General features: G+C 40.3%; 1 protein-coding gene across 3 annotated transcripts in view; it reads left to right on the plus strand.

The window, feature by feature from the left end:
• MGMT (O-6-methylguanine-DNA methyltransferase) overlaps nucleotides 1-15,933 on the plus strand; it is a 169,205-nt gene extending 153,272 nt beyond the window's left edge. For all 3 annotated transcript variants that reach the window (XM_069863400.1, XM_069863402.1, XM_069863401.1), the window contains exons 5-6: nucleotides 8,008-8,147; nucleotides 14,667-15,933. In XM_069863400.1, coding sequence (XP_069719501.1) covers nucleotides 8,008-8,147; nucleotides 14,667-14,798 — 272 coding nt within the window. In that variant the 3' untranslated portion in view covers nucleotides 14,799-15,933. The remainder of the gene's footprint in view (nucleotides 1-8,007; nucleotides 8,148-14,666) is intronic.
• Nucleotides 15,934-16,454: the final 521 nt, after the last annotated feature.

A 16,454-nucleotide genomic window follows, 5' to 3' on the forward strand; every position in this document is an offset into this window, starting at 1 on the left:
TCCAACATTGATCTCGTTTGGTTGGCTTCCTAATGGAGGGAGGTTTATGTTTTTAATTTCAGCAGTGATGAGGCTGCCATCCTGAGCTGCAGGGCAGAGCGCTGGGCTTCAGTACACCAAGACATTTGGATTAGGAGGTCTTGCATCATTTACACATGCAGTGAGGGGTTTTGTTCCTCTGAACTTCCTAGTTCAATAATCCACAGTGACACAACTTGTTTGATCAAAACAAGAGAGTAAATTTCAAGAGGGAACTTGAGATCTTCCACTTACGGGGACTTCGAGGAGGCTGAGACATGCAGAGATACTTGCTGGGTTGCTGGAGAGTGGTGGACCCTGCCTTTGCTCTGTGCTACCTGTTGAGCAGATTGTTACGAGTCAGTAACAATAGGAGTAAAGTCTGTTTGTTGTCTAATTTAGTATCATTGGGCCCAATGATACTAAATGGTGGCATGATAAGTGGTGGCAGGAAAAAAAGGAAATAGAAGGAGAGAATGCCAGGGAGGAAGAGGTTCTCCAGGTCTCTGGGTACAGGTGTGGTAGGGAAATCTTAATGCAGGAAAATGGGGTGGATTCTCGGGAATCTGGAACTGCTGCCAGAGAAAACTGAAATTGTTTTTATGCTTACCTCCAGCCTCTCTGCAATGTAAGACTTGCCTGCCACATTTTCTTGACTGGGAAGAGACTGATATTTTCTCTGTCTCTTCATCCAAAGCATTTGTTCTCCTCTCCTGTAGCAATTGCAGCTTGGTGTATTACCTACAGCTCAGAGGATAATCAGGTGGCTTCTTCATTTAACTGTACTGCTGCTGCAAACAGCTGCACAAATCACCTGGCAGGGGATGCTGTGCAATGACATGGTCTGTGCCATAGCCCAAGAGGGAGTTGTCAAGTGCTTTGCAATTTCCTCCATCTTACCGGTCCATGAACTCCAAAACCCAGCCCCAGCCTGTTCAGGGATGTCATGGCATTCGAAGTCTGCTATGAATATTTAGCTTAGACTAAGTTGCTAATGCTTCAGGAGTTGTTAGTTTGCGTAAAACCTTGCTTGGGTTTGAATTTGGATGTGGGAATCTGGGGAAGTTTGCGACGTGCCACGGACAAGGGATGTAAAGGGCTGGTGCTGAGCATTGAACTCATCTCCGCCTTTCCATCAGCACTAAAATTACAGTCTGCTCTTGCAAGTGCGTAGCAAACTGCTATTAAGGCTACTGCACAAAAAAATGGGTCAGAATATCAGTTACCACTCGAGTAAAACACCCACTGACTTCCAGGGATTTTAACCTGCAGAAATACTGCTGGATGAGGTCCAGGGAGAGTTACTTGTTTCTAAGGATAGAATTTGGCCCCACAACCCCTTCAGCAGTCTGAAGGGAGCTGCGTTTAAAACTGTGTTAAACTACAGATCAGAAACAGCTCCCATTAATTGGGTTTTAACATAGTTCAGCCACTTAGCATGAACCAACCTGAACATTATATGTATTAAAAGAAAGCACTTCGGTACATTTTTCACTTGCATGATACAGATATATAGTATGTTTATGAATTATGGTTGTGTTTGTATTTTATTTTATTGTGTATGGCAAACACATACCTGCATAAGCAATACATAAAAGTGTTATAAAAGCACTCCCCAACCCCTCGTTTCTGTACTGCTCAGAAAGGGGAAGATCGTGACCTGTAGGAGAGCACAAGATAACACCTGAGCTACATTATCAAATAGTCTAGTGTACTCTGATGGTTTTAATATGGACTACCAAATATTTGTGAACTGATGTTTTGAATTTCATTAAGTATTTACTCATGCAACTGTTTCTGCAGAGCAGTATTCAGAAAATAGTAGAAGAAATGGTACAGGGCTTATGCTGGGTCAGAAATCCTAGAATCGTAGAATGCTTTAAGATGGGAAGGACCTTGATAAGTCATATAATCCAAGCCCCTGCAGAAACAAGAACATTTTCCACTAGATCAGGGTCTGCTGCAAGGACTCACATTCACCAAAGAAGCTGTGTTGGAGGGAGCAGTTAACTTCAACTGTTGTGATACATGCAGGATTGGTTTGGGCTTTTGAATTTTAGAACGTTTAATGACATCTACTTGAACAGTTGCTACTTCTGTAGTCAAAATGCACCACAGCTGACTTTACTTTTTCTACAGATAAATGTAGAATGACTGAAGAATGTTTTCTCTCTTGGGGAAAAATGCAACATGTTTTCAAGGAGTATCACTTTTTCAGATATGCCACAGAAACATGCACTAGAAACACAAGTTCCTTGTTATGTTCCATGGGTTAAAGGTATGCTGGTGAGAAATAATAAAGTAAATAAATAAAAACATAAAAAAGTGGGATATGACAGCAGTCAAGACACGCTTTCCGTGATAGTCTGGTGGCTCTGCCCTGCATAGGATAGCATTGAGCGTCCACCTCTTACGTGATGGAGAATCAACTGAGAGGTCCAAGTCCTCTTGGCCAGCACTCCCATGGGGTCAGATCTGACTGATATGAAAGTGGTATTTTTCATGCATAAATGCTAATTTAGCTAATTGACTCCAATCATAAATAGGGCAGAGCATGGGAAACTCACATGAGTCAAGTGAATGGTGTGATTGTAGACTGATGCTGGGAAAGGATCTATGATAAAATTATCACTTACCAACATTCATTTTGGAGGGGTGGGAAGAGCCCTCACTCAGCTGGAGTCAAGACTGGGCAAATATAGAGTAGGAGATTTGAGCAAACAACTAGTAAGTGCTCCAACGATGAACATTAGAAGGAGAAATGGATGTGCAGGGTGTTATAGGTCTGTGCTCGGTGGCAGACCTGATGAGCATGTGAATTTTATTCTACAAGGAAGTTTTTTACAAAAATGTTAAATAGAAATCTTTAGGTTGATGCTTTCGAGGCAGGGGATTTCTTTTAACTCTGTGTATTGTAAATGGAATTGCCATGTTTTTAACAGAGGAATTTTTGTGTATCTCCAAAATAACAGGCACAGAGGTGCTCTCACAGGTCTTAAACTAACTAGAGGTGAAATTCAGGTAAATACTTGTCTAATCCCTCCATTATTTATCTGTTTAGTGAAATATGCTTCTGTTGGAACTTTTTCCACTTTTGTTTTTATAAACACTTTTTCTTGCTATAAAATTGATGTATCAGTAACAGACACTCTAAAATAATTAAATTATTTTTCCATCTTCATTCATAAAGCTCAGTCATTCAAAATGGGCAAGGCCTTTACTTTGGTTCAGCTATTTAAGCAGTCTTTAAGTTAAACTTTATCATTTTTAGTCAGGCACATTTTGTGTCTATAATATATCAATATGGCAATGCAGGCTGCAACTACAGAAGCACATAATTTTTTCTCAATTATTTTGGCAAGATAGTTATAGTACCCCTGATTTTAAGCAGTCCTTAGTTTCTGTGGTGCTGAGATTTTTGGACTGTTTTCTGAGATACAGTATCACCATACTGTCACAGAATCACACAGTCATTTAGGTTGGAAAAGACCTTTAAGACTGTGGAGTCCAACCATAAACCGAACACTGCCAAGTCCTCCACTAAACCATGTCCCTAAGTGCCACATCTACAAGTCCTTTAAATACCTCTAGGGATGATCACTTCCCTGGGCAGCCCACTTCCCTGGGCAGCCTGTTCCAATGCCTGACAGCTCTTCCAGCAAAGAATTTTATCCTAATATCCGATCTAAACCTCCCTTAGTGCAACTTGAGGCCGTTTTCTCTTGTCCTATTGCTTATTACTTGGAAGAAGAGACCAACACCCACCTTGCTACAGCTCCTTTCAGGTTGTTGTAGAGAGCAATAAGGTCTCCCCTCAGCCTCCTTTTTGCCAGACTGAACAACCCCAGTTTCTTCAGCCGTTCCTCACAGGACTCACAGGAACTTTTACCATTGCACCATTGCTGTCATTGCAGCCGTTGTAAAAGGGGAGAAAAGGATTTGTTCATCTACCTCACACAAGAGCAAAAATGTAATTGAACAGTTAAGAGACTTAGACAGGCATTTGTCTCTTTCACATACTGCTTGCCAGTTCAGTCTAGGGTAGAGTAGTAGTGATTGTTAGTAATCAGATTGCTGTTTAGGTGACATGCTTTTAACCACCTACTTAATAGTGAAGAAAGTTCAAAATCGCCAGAAATTAGCATTTGTTTTTGCATTAGCTGTTTATGTAGTTGTCTGCTGTCAGTAAAAGTTTTTCAGTTTGAATATGACTCTATTCTTCCAAGGTCCAAGAGCCAAGTTAAATTTTCTGGATTAGGTGGAAGCTCATGCTGCTGTTTCATGGACAAATTGTAGTATTTTTGAAGTATTTTTAAAACTGTTAAGTATAAAAACAAACCAAAAAGTTGTCTACATAGTACCCCAGACAGGCTGCAAAAAAAGATGGTGAGAAAGGATGAGTATTTATAACTGTTCCTTTATATTTGCAAAAGCCCTTCTGGGGGCTGACAGGGCACAGGACCCGCAAACAGAAAATCCAACATTCCCTTCCAATCAGTGTTGAAGAGAAAGAAAAAAAAAAATGTGTCTTTAACCTTTCTTAATCAAAGGGATTAAAAAAGATATAAAAACATACTCTGTATCTTTTGAACCTCTTTCACCCCAAGAACTGTGCAAGGGGTGCAGAGGGGGACAGAAAGGGGTTGATGCTGGTGACTCGGTTCTTCCTTCCATGCTGCCAGTAGCACCCATCCCAGAGCCTGAACCCCTTACTAACACAGTAAATGCTCTGGCAACACATCATTAGATAGTAGTGTATGACTTCATCTTTGTACTAATTGCCACCTTCAATTACACTGTTAAAAGTTATGATACAGCTGGTGTTTAACTAAACTTGATTTTCACTCTGTTATCCCCACGGATGTAATGTGTTTGTATAGAGAATTAAAGTCTAGCGGGCTGTCACGAGTGACCTCTGAAGCATTTAGGCATTAACAGCAGGTTCAGGGTAAGTCCCTCTTTTTAGGGGCTTATAACTTATCTGTAAATATTAATTCCAGATCAGTCCCTCAGCACATCATCTCTTGGTGGGATGGTGCATTGCTTTGCCAATTCACTACACAACTGACAGAGCTGATAATAAGATGCAATGATGAGGTTGTTGATCAGCAAGTAACACATGGTGATATCCGTAGGAGGAAAACATCCAAGATATCATTCAACCATCACCTGTCATTAAACCCTCCCAACTACCTCTGTGGTGCCTGGGTGCCATGGATGCATCAGCTGGTGGGCACAGGTCCTCGGGGCTGTGGAGACTTGGAAAGCCAAGCTGGTCTCAGGTCTCTCTCTTCCCTGTCCTTCACTCCAGCCATCCCTTTGCAGCTCCAGCTCCTATTGGGAATAGGTGAAGTGTGTATTTGGATGTAAAATCTGTCAGATTATTGGTCAATAGGATGAGAAATAGAATCCAGCAACACAAATTGCTCTTTATTGGCCATAACATGTGGTCCTTGGCAAGAGAACAGTCCAGACCCTGGTCACCTGCAGGAAGTATGTACAGTGTGCGCTGTAGATAGGTGCAGAAGAAGGAGAAAATCTCTGATGCTCCCATTCAGATGGTGTGGTTCAGTTCAGCCATTGCTCTCCAGAATGACACAGGCATCCTCAGCTCGCAGAGGTATGGAGTGTTTTCGTGTAACAAGAGAATTTGTGCGTGCTAATTTTTATGTGCATATTTTACAGCACTTTATAATGATATTTAACAGCATCAAATGTTGGCACACACTGAAAATTGGTGAAAGTTGAGCCATCTAATTTGGGCAGGTTATGCTTACAGGCACTCACACTTGCAGACAGTTTAATAACAGTATTTGGCACTGTCTCTTAGAGCTGCTTAAACTAATTAATGCATTTGCTCCCTACAGGATGAAACTGAGTTTTCAGATACATTTATAAAATGATGTGCATGATTGCTAAATATTTCATTCTTTTGAACTATAACTTCGAGTGTTTTATGTGAGTGCAGAGACAGTATATATTCTTCCATGACAAATGTATATTGGCTCTGGAAAGAGGATAATCTCTGCACCTGCTTGTCAGAAGAGGATAATCTCTAACCCTCTTCAAGCATGTTAAAAGGTTCTCAATAATTTGGGCATCACTTGGCACAGCGGTGCTGTTGCTGTGCTCCCCAGGCTGCCCCATCCTTCCACAACTGCTCAGTGCTCCAGCACAGGCTGCACCCACTTCTCCCCTTATTCCTACAGGTTTCAGAAAGTTACAGGTCCATCACAACAGAGTCTGCCACCTCCCCTGCCAAAGATGAGGACAAAAAGGGGATTTTTTGGACTCAGGCCCTGGTAACATGCAGTCACTGTGTTTCATTGATTTAAAAGATGACATCAGGCAATAATTCCCCAAGACCCCCAAGTTGGCGAGGTTAACACTAATCTTGCCAGCTTGAAAAGAAGGTTAAAAAAAAAAGAAAGAAGTAACAATTTGATTTGAAATAAACCTTTCTGAAGAAACCACAGTAAACAAAATCTGTTTGCCTAAGGAAACCCTCCTAGCAATCAGCTAGTAACACAACTGCTTGTGCTAATGAACCCAAAGCTGTTAATGTGGTTTCTTCAGTTAAATTGATTCATGAATTTTGAAGAGAACATTATCTAATGAATTTTCTTTGAATAGAAAGCAATTAAAAGGACAAATCAGTCTGATTAACCCCAAAGTCACCCTACTGCCACAAATGGTGTACAGTTTGAAATTATATCATAAAAACTAGAGCAGATTTGCTATCTCTTTGCCCTCTACTAATCCATGTAAATTAATGAACAACAAAGTTAATTTCTTTGATGACCCTTTTCTCGTATCACCTGGATTATGCTGATGTTTAATTTGCTTAATGTTATAATAAAGACTAAACAGATTTTTTCAATGAAGTGATTATCATTCCCTTCAGTTAAGAAGTGATTTTTATTATTTAACACACACATAATGGTGGATGGGTTTCCTTTAAGAACAAAGTCACACTTCACTATGTTCCTATGTAATGTAATCAATTACTTTTTTGACAACTAAAGAAAGAAAATATTTTAAACCAGTATGGTTTTTTGCCAACGCAGGACACTGCAGATGAGGGAACAGGTTTCTTTACCTTCTTTTTTTTTTTAATTTGTCAGCTCACTCCTCTCAGTAAGTTATTCACGCATTAGATCTTAAAAGTTTTTACAAGTGCTTTGGAAGAGCAATAGGTGTTGAGCCCAACTAAAATTCAAACATGACTATCAGTTTGCCTTTTGTAAAATAATCCTGGGCTGGAAGGTAGAACCCTGAGATGTGGAAGAAAGCTGGTTCTAGTGCGTTTGCTTATTCATTATTTCAGCAATTGGAACACTTAGAAGCAATTTGCTGGTGAATTAAAATTAAAATAATGGAAGATAGTTGGCTTTTTTTTTTCTTTCAGAGCCCTGTATCATTAAGGATGTGCCATGCATTCAAGGTCACAGCTAGTCCTTACATTTTGTAATGTCTGCAATGCTGAGCAGTAGCTTGGGGGTCTCAACTATAAAATGCAGTCAGCCAGGATAATACCGAGTCCGCTGGCTCTAGGGCTTCTTCTGCCGCGTGTCCCAGCTGAAGTTGGAAATTAGCTGGAAATGCGAGAGCTTTGTAAAATAGGTAGAGCCAGTTATTTCTTCCTTTTTTAATTTGACTCTATGCTAATTTATACTCTGCCAATTTAATGGGAAAACCACATTGTATGAGTTAACAGGATAATTGTACTTGAAGCAAATTAAAAATATAGGAAAATCAAAGCCTTAAATCCTTTTTTATAGTGATCAGTTACTTGAAGTGCTCTTTCTAATAATCATGTATTTAAATGTAGTAATACAGGATACAATAACAGGACAGTGCATCGGGGCTGTTTATATTTAAATTAGAAGGCTACTATTGAGACTCTGTTTTGTGTTGGGGTTTTTGAATATTTCATCTTGTCTTTTTCAGCCATGCATACGAATAGTGTTTGCTTCATCTTCTTTGCAGATTCGTTCACTCGACAAGTGTTGTGGACCCTGTTGAGAGACGTGAAGTTTGGAGAGGCTGTTTCCTACAAGCAATTAGCAGACCTCGCAGGCAACAGCAGAGCAGCGAGAGCGGTGGGAGGAGCGATGAGGAGCAATCCTGTAAGTTCACATCAACTTTATTTAAAAGTTGATGGAAGATGGTGGATTTAGAGAGCTTTGCGGGCTAAATGTCATTAGATTAAATTTATCTGCTATGAAAACTGGTCTACCGTGAGTAATAAGGTCACTAAGTGTTTTTAATCAGCAATACTGCACAACCCAGTTTAATGCGATTTATTCCCTACCATTTGTGATGTTAGATTTGAAAGAGAAACACTTCTTTTAATTCATCGGCCTCTATACATCTTGTTGTTCTCAAACTTTCTTATATATCCTTAGGTGAGGGAGGTCTTCTATCTCCCAACACGGCCCTCATCTTGACAGGGTATGATCAGCTTTGATTGTGCTAACAGCAGTCCATCCTTTCTGGCATGGATATGTCTCTAAAAATGTGGAAGAGAAGAAATTTTAAATCACATAGGTACGTTTGACTCAAATCACTAACTGTCAATGTGGTGGTTTCCCCATACGCTCCAAACCAGGTATAAGAGGCATTTCTTCATTAGATATAGATGAGTTGCCTGAGTTTAAACCAACTGGAGGGAGTAACTCTGGGTTAGTTCAATGAATTTTGGAAAAATAGTATGTTAGAATACTTGGCCTTTCTGTCTGTCTTCACAGTTTCCATTTTAGCAGTCCAATTTTAGATTTCCAGATGTATTTATATACCTGAATCACTCTGGTTGGTGTAGGACTGGTCCTGCAGCCTGCAGTCAGACTGGTTCCTGTGCAAAGGAAAGGAAAAGCTGGTTCATTCCCTTGCTACTTACCTTTAAATAAATTAAAAACTTTTATTTCTGTTAATATCATGGTGGCCTTTTACACCATTCTTCAACATGTTTTCCCTCATTACCACTTGCCCTGAGCAACATGTGTCTTTCTGTACCTGAATTCCTCTCCTTTTCTCCAGCATTATACCTCCTGTAATCTTTGACCTCCTATGTTGTTTTTACATTCAATCCTCTCAGTATTTTCTTTAATAAGGTACATATGAGACTGCAATATGCAGTTGCAAAGTGGGTTAGAAAATCTGTTTTCACAAAAGCTGGTGGCTTTACATATAGAAATAATAAAGCTGAGGGGGTTTTGCAGTGCCACGTATTATCTTTATATTTCACCTCATTCATAAAATCAGCCTGCATATTATGTCTCATAGATCTGAAGGACCATGTGAAGATTTATATGGGAAATACGAGGAACATAGTGAATAGATGCTCCTGTTGAAGTACAGAGGGACTATGTGTGAGTTGGCATGTGGAATGTGCATGAAATTACAGATTAACCACAAGAGATGTGTAGTGATAAAAATGTGTTTTGGAATGGGCAGGGTTGTCATTACAGGACTGATTATATATTATCATCAGCTTGCTATTGTGAAGTATTGAGGTGGTATTATATTAATGTAGCTCTTTTTCCCTAAAGCTATACATTATTATCTATAGTATGCTTAAAACATTTACTGCTGGGGACAGAAAACACTGCAACCATAGTATGGGATAGGAAATAACAATAATAAGATAGGACCCCGCTTAAAAAAAAATTGCAGTAGCTTTGCTGTATATTTTCAGAACTATTTTCATCCTTCCTCGCTAGGGAAAAAGCAGGAATTTTCACACCACAACCTGCTGTTACCGCTACTTTGGATGCTGCTGCTCCACTGCAGCCTGAGGGCAAAGCTGGGTACATTTCTAGGCGATAGCAATTACATATCCTTTTGCACAACACTATATTGTTATTCTTTGAGAACTGTTTCCTGTAGGTTTGCATTGTATTGCCTTATCTTAATGTACACCGTATTATATTGGAAAGCATTCCATCATATTAAAATAGTTTGTATTGTCAAGTACAATACAGTGTATTGATGAAACATAGCTTTATACTGCTTATATGAACCATTTTGTAGGAAAATCTGATATACGCTTAAAATATCAGGGTGTACTTCTTTATTGAGCTTGGAAGCTTAAACCCATTAGACATTATATGAGTTTCTATGGTACCGTGCTACCTGCATAGAATTTTAGGATACCCATGAATGTTCTGCATGTATAAACACACTTGCAGCCTGTTTATTAGATGAGATATTGAGCTCTGAATCTAACTAAACAGTTCATTAAACTGAACACGTCATCAGGACTGCAGCATCAGTAACATATCGGCGCAGAATGCAAAGAGCCGTGGTAACAACAGCTACACCTGCAACACAAGCTTTAGGATATACATACTGGTTTTAAGGAGCACCTGCTTTGAAATTGTTGCAGAAATGTGATGTTTTGTTAAGCAGCAATGATTTTTGTTTTCAGGAGAGAAGCTGATGTTAGTGAATCCTTGTATTGCAAATGTGGAGTAAAAGTGAATACTTGTATTAATGATTGCTGTAGAAACTATGCAAAAACAATAGCAAAATCATAATATGTTAGCACCTTGAGATGCTTGCTATGATTAAAGAGCTTGACTATAAGCATGATTTAATGAGGGTAGTAATAACAGTGAAAATGAGCATTTGAAGTAAACCTGTATTTTTCCTGATATGTGTTGATGAAATTGAAAACCTTACCTTTTCCCGCAAAATACCAGTCCACTTCTCCCTTCTACAAATCAGGGATTGGTCTTTAATTTTGGTAGTGTGCATTCCACAGGTTTCCCTTTGTGGTTGGGTTGCTTCACATAATTCATATGATGACCTTCAGCTTTATGAGAAGGTGGAATAGATGGCAGCAGCAGCTGAAAGACGCAACATCTTTGCCTCAATTTATGCCAAGGACATGGTGAGGATGGCTCACCTTTTGCAAGAAAAACTTCAAATAGTTTACTGCGGTTCAGATTGATTGCAAGGTCTGTGGTCCTCAAAGGGAACCCATAAAGTTCAATTAAAAATCTCATTAGACTACTATAGGAGGATCAAAAAGAAATCACAGAGACTCATGGGAGATGGTGAATGTTGGGCTGATTAGTCCAAGGCCATCCTAAATGACTGTTCTGTTCCTTAAATAAGACGTCTTCAGCGGTCTGTTAGCAGCAGTCATAGCTACATTTGGTTTTTTTCATATTCTCTCTGGTTGTGTTTAGGCTAAAGTCTGACTAACTGTACGACTGGGTGCTAATATCAATCTATGCTAAGTCGAGGATATCACTCAGCTGAAATATTTGAAACATTGAAGATGGAAAGAAGGAATCATACATTTATGAGAAGATAGTGAAGTATGAATTTGAAATGTTGCGGACATGCAAAACTACTTGTGCATTAATTCCTTTGGTGGCTGGTGATAGCCCAGGACCCATGAGAGGTCACACTGCAGTATTTGTTCCTGTCAGGGAAGTCGGGGAGAAAAGGCAACAGGGCAGGAGCAACCTGAAAGATTATTTTTTGCTAAGTGAGATTGGTGGTTTGTGTTATAACTTGATATTTCAGCTATTTCCATTATGGCCTGGCTGATGTGGTTGTGACAGTTTGGCAGCTTCTGGAGGTCTCCAGCCCATCGGCAGTATAATGGGACGGCCAGGTTTCCCTTGCCTCAAAAACTCTTAACAAGCAGAGCACCACAGTAGAGCACCGCTCCGCTCCATCCTCAGACAGAATTTGCTAAATGCAGTTCAAAGGCAATCGATACCTTGTGCAGGGAATTTTTTTCCCCACCTTTTTTCTAAACAAATGCATTATCGAGGAGTTAGTTTATTCACAGATTGCCACAAGCGTTAATGACTGCCCGAGTCTTGTTCTGCCAGTCACCCAGATGGCTGTTGATAAAGATTTAGCATCATGTTCTGAGTGTCAGGGCTGTCAGTAGTGCTGAACCATTTGACCAGAAGAAAAAACGCACAGGGAGCTATTGATTACAGCTTCTCAGTGTCACTTGTTCACCAGGATTTAGGTATTGATGAGGCTGCGAGTGAAAACAAGCTCTTTCCCTTGTGGGCCTCTACCCAGAAGAACAAAAGCGAAGTTGGAGAAAATATTCAGCTGGTGCCCGAATCAGAGGGACTCCGTTATTGATCCGAGGGCCCCTTCATGTTATTTTTGTTGGAGACAAATCTAGGGGTTTGGAGGTTTTATAGCGTTTGAGGTAGGGTCTGTGTAAGCGATGGATTCATGTACTAGATGAATTAGATTTCACAGCATGAAGATTTCAGCAGAGCTATAATATTATGAGCTGCTTGGTTATTGATAAAAATTACATTATATGTAGCCAAGGCATTAAAGCTCCAGACTAGGGTAGTATTCCCTCTAAAATGTCCTTAGGGCCCTAATAAATTTTAGTAGGTTTAATTATTTTAGGAGTCTGAAAGTTGTCACCACAATTAGGCCAAACAGAAGCAATATTCAATATTTTTAAATTACAGCCCTGATACAGCCTTTGTACTGCATTTTCTTTTACATCTGACACTATGGAGGGTGACCTGCGGGCGCTTGTGTGTGTTAGGACAAAGTCGGTATGAAACTCTTTATTTCAGGCATGGGAAAAGCTGCATTTATTTCATAGTCTTCATCTCCTCCTCTTCTTGCTGTCCAGTAAGCGGCTCCGCCGTGCATCCCTGCATTTGTGAATGGGTGCTGAACTGACCCAGGGATATCTGAGACCCCAAGCAGTGTGCCAGCTCACGCCCCCTGAAAATAAAGTCCTTTCCTTTTTTTTCCACTTGGACACACCTTCCATCATCTCACACAATTTAGCAGGACAAGGTGTCAACTTAGCTCCCTGACAAAATTCCCCAGTACCTGGATCCTTTGGTTTGAGCCTCTTTGTCCAGACTCTGAAAAAGATTTTGAACCCTGTCTGTACCAAGATTTATAGCCTTAGCATCAAAATGTCCTGGTTTACTGTATAAAGTTTTAAAGAATTGCAGATTAACCTTGGAGACTTTTTACAGTGTATTATTATTGCTTGTTATGGCTTTGTCACTCAAGAAAATCTGCCTGCAGTAACTTGCGCACATGGATTGTAAAGATAGAGAAATCCCAAAACAGAAAAATAGTTGCAAAAAACAACTTCTTTAAAGAAGTCATAAACCAAATGCGGGATGGCATGGTATAGAGTAAAGATTTTTATTGGTACTCGCTGGAGTTGTCACAGATGCATAATTCACTGGTGGCATTGCTAACTCCAAATAAAGCAGCTATTATAAGCATTTTTTATTAAACCTTGATTAACAGTAAGCACCTAGGTGTATTCCTGTTTAATGTTGATAGCCTGCGGGCTGAGGCTGCGAATTTAAATTTCAGCCATTGAAATCACTTAACTAAACAAAATAACTCCCCATCAAAAAGAAAAACCAATTTATAAGAGTCTGGCCCGTGCCTGTCCAGCTCCTTCAGGCTCTGTGGGTCTCAGGCTCAAACATGAGCACAGTTTAAACTGTACTGAAATAACTATTGAATGGAATAAAAATAAATCAGTGTTAAGTATATAATTGGTCTGGGTGTCTGTATATAAATAAATTATATTTTTTACTTCAAATATCCAAATTTGCGAAGACTGCACTTTTTGGGGAGTTTTTGTTTCCACAGCTGTATCATTGCAATTGAATTGCTATGCAGTTACCACAACACAGACTGTGTGATTAGAGATGATGTATTGCATTTTTTATGGTGTGTACTTCAACTATGATAATCACCTGTAATAAAAAATTCTTTAAAAAATGCATTTATGTACTTATCTACATTATTCAGTCTATTATGTAAGTTCTTGCATTGATTTTCCAGAATCCGTGACGTTTGGCTATAAATGATACGAAGTAAAAGGCATGAGGAAAAAAGTTCTTAAATTGGTTAGGTGTGAATTAAATCTCTCCTGTTGTAGGTTTTAAAAATTCACAACCCATTTTGGATTGACTCACTGTTAAATAATAAATAGCACCTTGTTCTTATATGGAATTTTTCAGCAGTGCCCGTAGAGGTGCTATAGCGAGAGGAGGAGATCTGCTGAGGGAGCTGGGGCTGGGGAAGCTCACTCATGGAAGTGCTGCTCTTAGCAGTCTGATTTTTTTCAGAAATACAGACTCTTCTCATTCTGGGATGATGATTAATAATCGTCCTGTCCCTCCTTGCTATCCTTGTGTGTGCTTTGGGTCTGCTTCATCACCGACCCTGGGCGTTTGGCAGCTGGAGGGGTCTGGTGCAGGGCAGGAAAATCTGCTTCTTGCAGAGAAGTTTTTAGAGGTGAAGTTTTGTGTATAGGATTTTATATATGGGGTTTGCCCTACTTTACATCATTTTTATGTATTAAAATTCCCAGCCATGATTACTCCTCCCAAAAACTGGGTTGGTCTTCAGAGCGTGTGGTCAGCGCTGTTCCTGTATCGTAGCAGCTCAGCCGGGAGCCCTGATGCCACGGCTGCCTTGTTCTCAGGCACGGCCAGGAATCCACCAACATGGTCCTTAACGTGATGGCTTCAGTCCCCGTCCCTGCTCCTCTGGTGGCAGATGACTCCAGGTTTAGCGGTGGATTTGTGGGCATTGTCCCGATCCACCGCTCCCCTTTACCTCACCCTCTGCTCCATTTCTTATTTTTGTGTGTTTTGCAGATCCCGATTATAATACCTTGCCACAGGGTGATTCGCAGCAGCGGTCAGACCGGCAACTACGGAGGAGGAAACCTTATGAAAGAATGGCTTTTGTCACACGAGAAGCTCCAGAAAGAGAAGTTAGCATATTGATGCAGCTCAGCCACAGCTGCTAACCAGCCAAGACATACAACCGCGGATACTTGGCTTATAACAAGCTCTCAGAGCACCCAGTAGAATTCACAAAAATGGTAAATATTTGAGTGACATATAAATATAATGCAACATCCAAAGTGAAATGTGTGGTGGCACCACTATATTAAAAAAGCGGGATGCGTCCTGAGGGATGCAGCTCGTCTGCCCTTTCTTGTTTTTACATTTTACAGCAGAATGACTACAGCAGTCCAGGCCTGTTGTGCATGGATTTTGTTCCCATCTCCAGTCCTGTTTTGTTCTATTTTTAATGTCCATTAAAGCACGGATAAGGGAGTGGGAGGGACATGGCAAATGTGAGGTGCAAGCCTCCCCCTAAGGAAGCGTCTGGCTCGCTGAGGGGGCAGCCAGGGAGCCCAAGCCTGTGCCTGTGCTCGCTTCTTCCCAGCCTGTCTGGCATGCGTGTCCCTGCCAGCCTCCTGCCCAGGATGCCCCTTGCTTCTTTGGTCCCTGAAACCGTGTTTTTTGTAAACAGGAGTTAACGGAGCACATTGAGATGCATTCATAAGCAAGCAGCTATTGAATTGCTTGTTCTTGGCTTTTCTTTTCGGATTGTGAGAGATGGGAATAAAAATTGTTGCCTTTGTGAATGGTGGAAGAGAACCTGCTGACAAATTTTTGAGAAGTATGTTTTAAATAATCGGTTTGATTATCGCAACTTGGTCAAAATTTCAAAAACCTCATCGTAGTGGCATCTTTATTAGCAGCACATTTTCTTTTATCATTTGATGGGTTTTTTTTAGATTTTTGCATTTCTCTGTTAACCCAAAGCTTTCTTTCCCGTAGCTTTTCTGTGAAAAGGGTTCAAGTATTCAAGAGATATTAAGGTGAAATTTTGAGGTGGTTCACTCAGGGTTCTTTGCAAGTACGAGCCACCAGAAGCTGAAATTTTCAGTATGGGAATCGTAAATTCTGACATGGAAATACTGATTTTTTTGGTGTGTTTTATCATATTTTCATAGACGTCTCTTTAGAAAGGCTGTTGCTAACCAAGAAATTATAGTGTTACAATGCGTTAGTTAATATAGTATTATTGATATCTCAGAATTACTTCAATAAAAAAACTGCTTTGCATGTACAAGTGTCTTTGTGCATGTTTATAAATAAAACACAGTCCGTGATATATGGAGAAAATAAACTATACCCAACTGTACAATATAAAGCTGTATTTTTATCAAGGGTTTCTGGTGGCAATATAAACCACGAAAGCAAAGCTCAAGTGGTTTGTATGTGTCACCAGAACCCCGAGATAAAAATATAGCCTTATAATATGTACAGTTTGGGTGTATTTTATATTTTTTTATATATATAATACATGCTACCAGCAAAAGAACGCAGTAGCAAACGTAAACTTTAACCTTTCCCATATTTACATCCCTTGCTGGTGTGATTTCCATCTCCCTTTTCAGGGCTGCGGCTTTATTTTTGCAGGCACGGTGCCTGCGAGCGCTGCCGGGAACGCTTTGAAAAGGCAAAGACCCAATTTTTTGAGCAAAATCGTGAAAATCTCCGAGTTTCGGGAGTTGGGGCGGGGGGGGGGGCGTGACCCGGCAGGGGCAGCGCTGTCCCCCCGCCGCCCGACAGAGGGCGCCGCGG

Source organism: Phaenicophaeus curvirostris, chromosome 9, assembly GCF_032191515.1.
Source record: "Phaenicophaeus curvirostris isolate KB17595 chromosome 9, BPBGC_Pcur_1.0, whole genome shotgun sequence".
Lineage (NCBI taxonomy): Eukaryota > Metazoa > Chordata > Aves > Cuculiformes > Cuculidae > Phaenicophaeus > Phaenicophaeus curvirostris.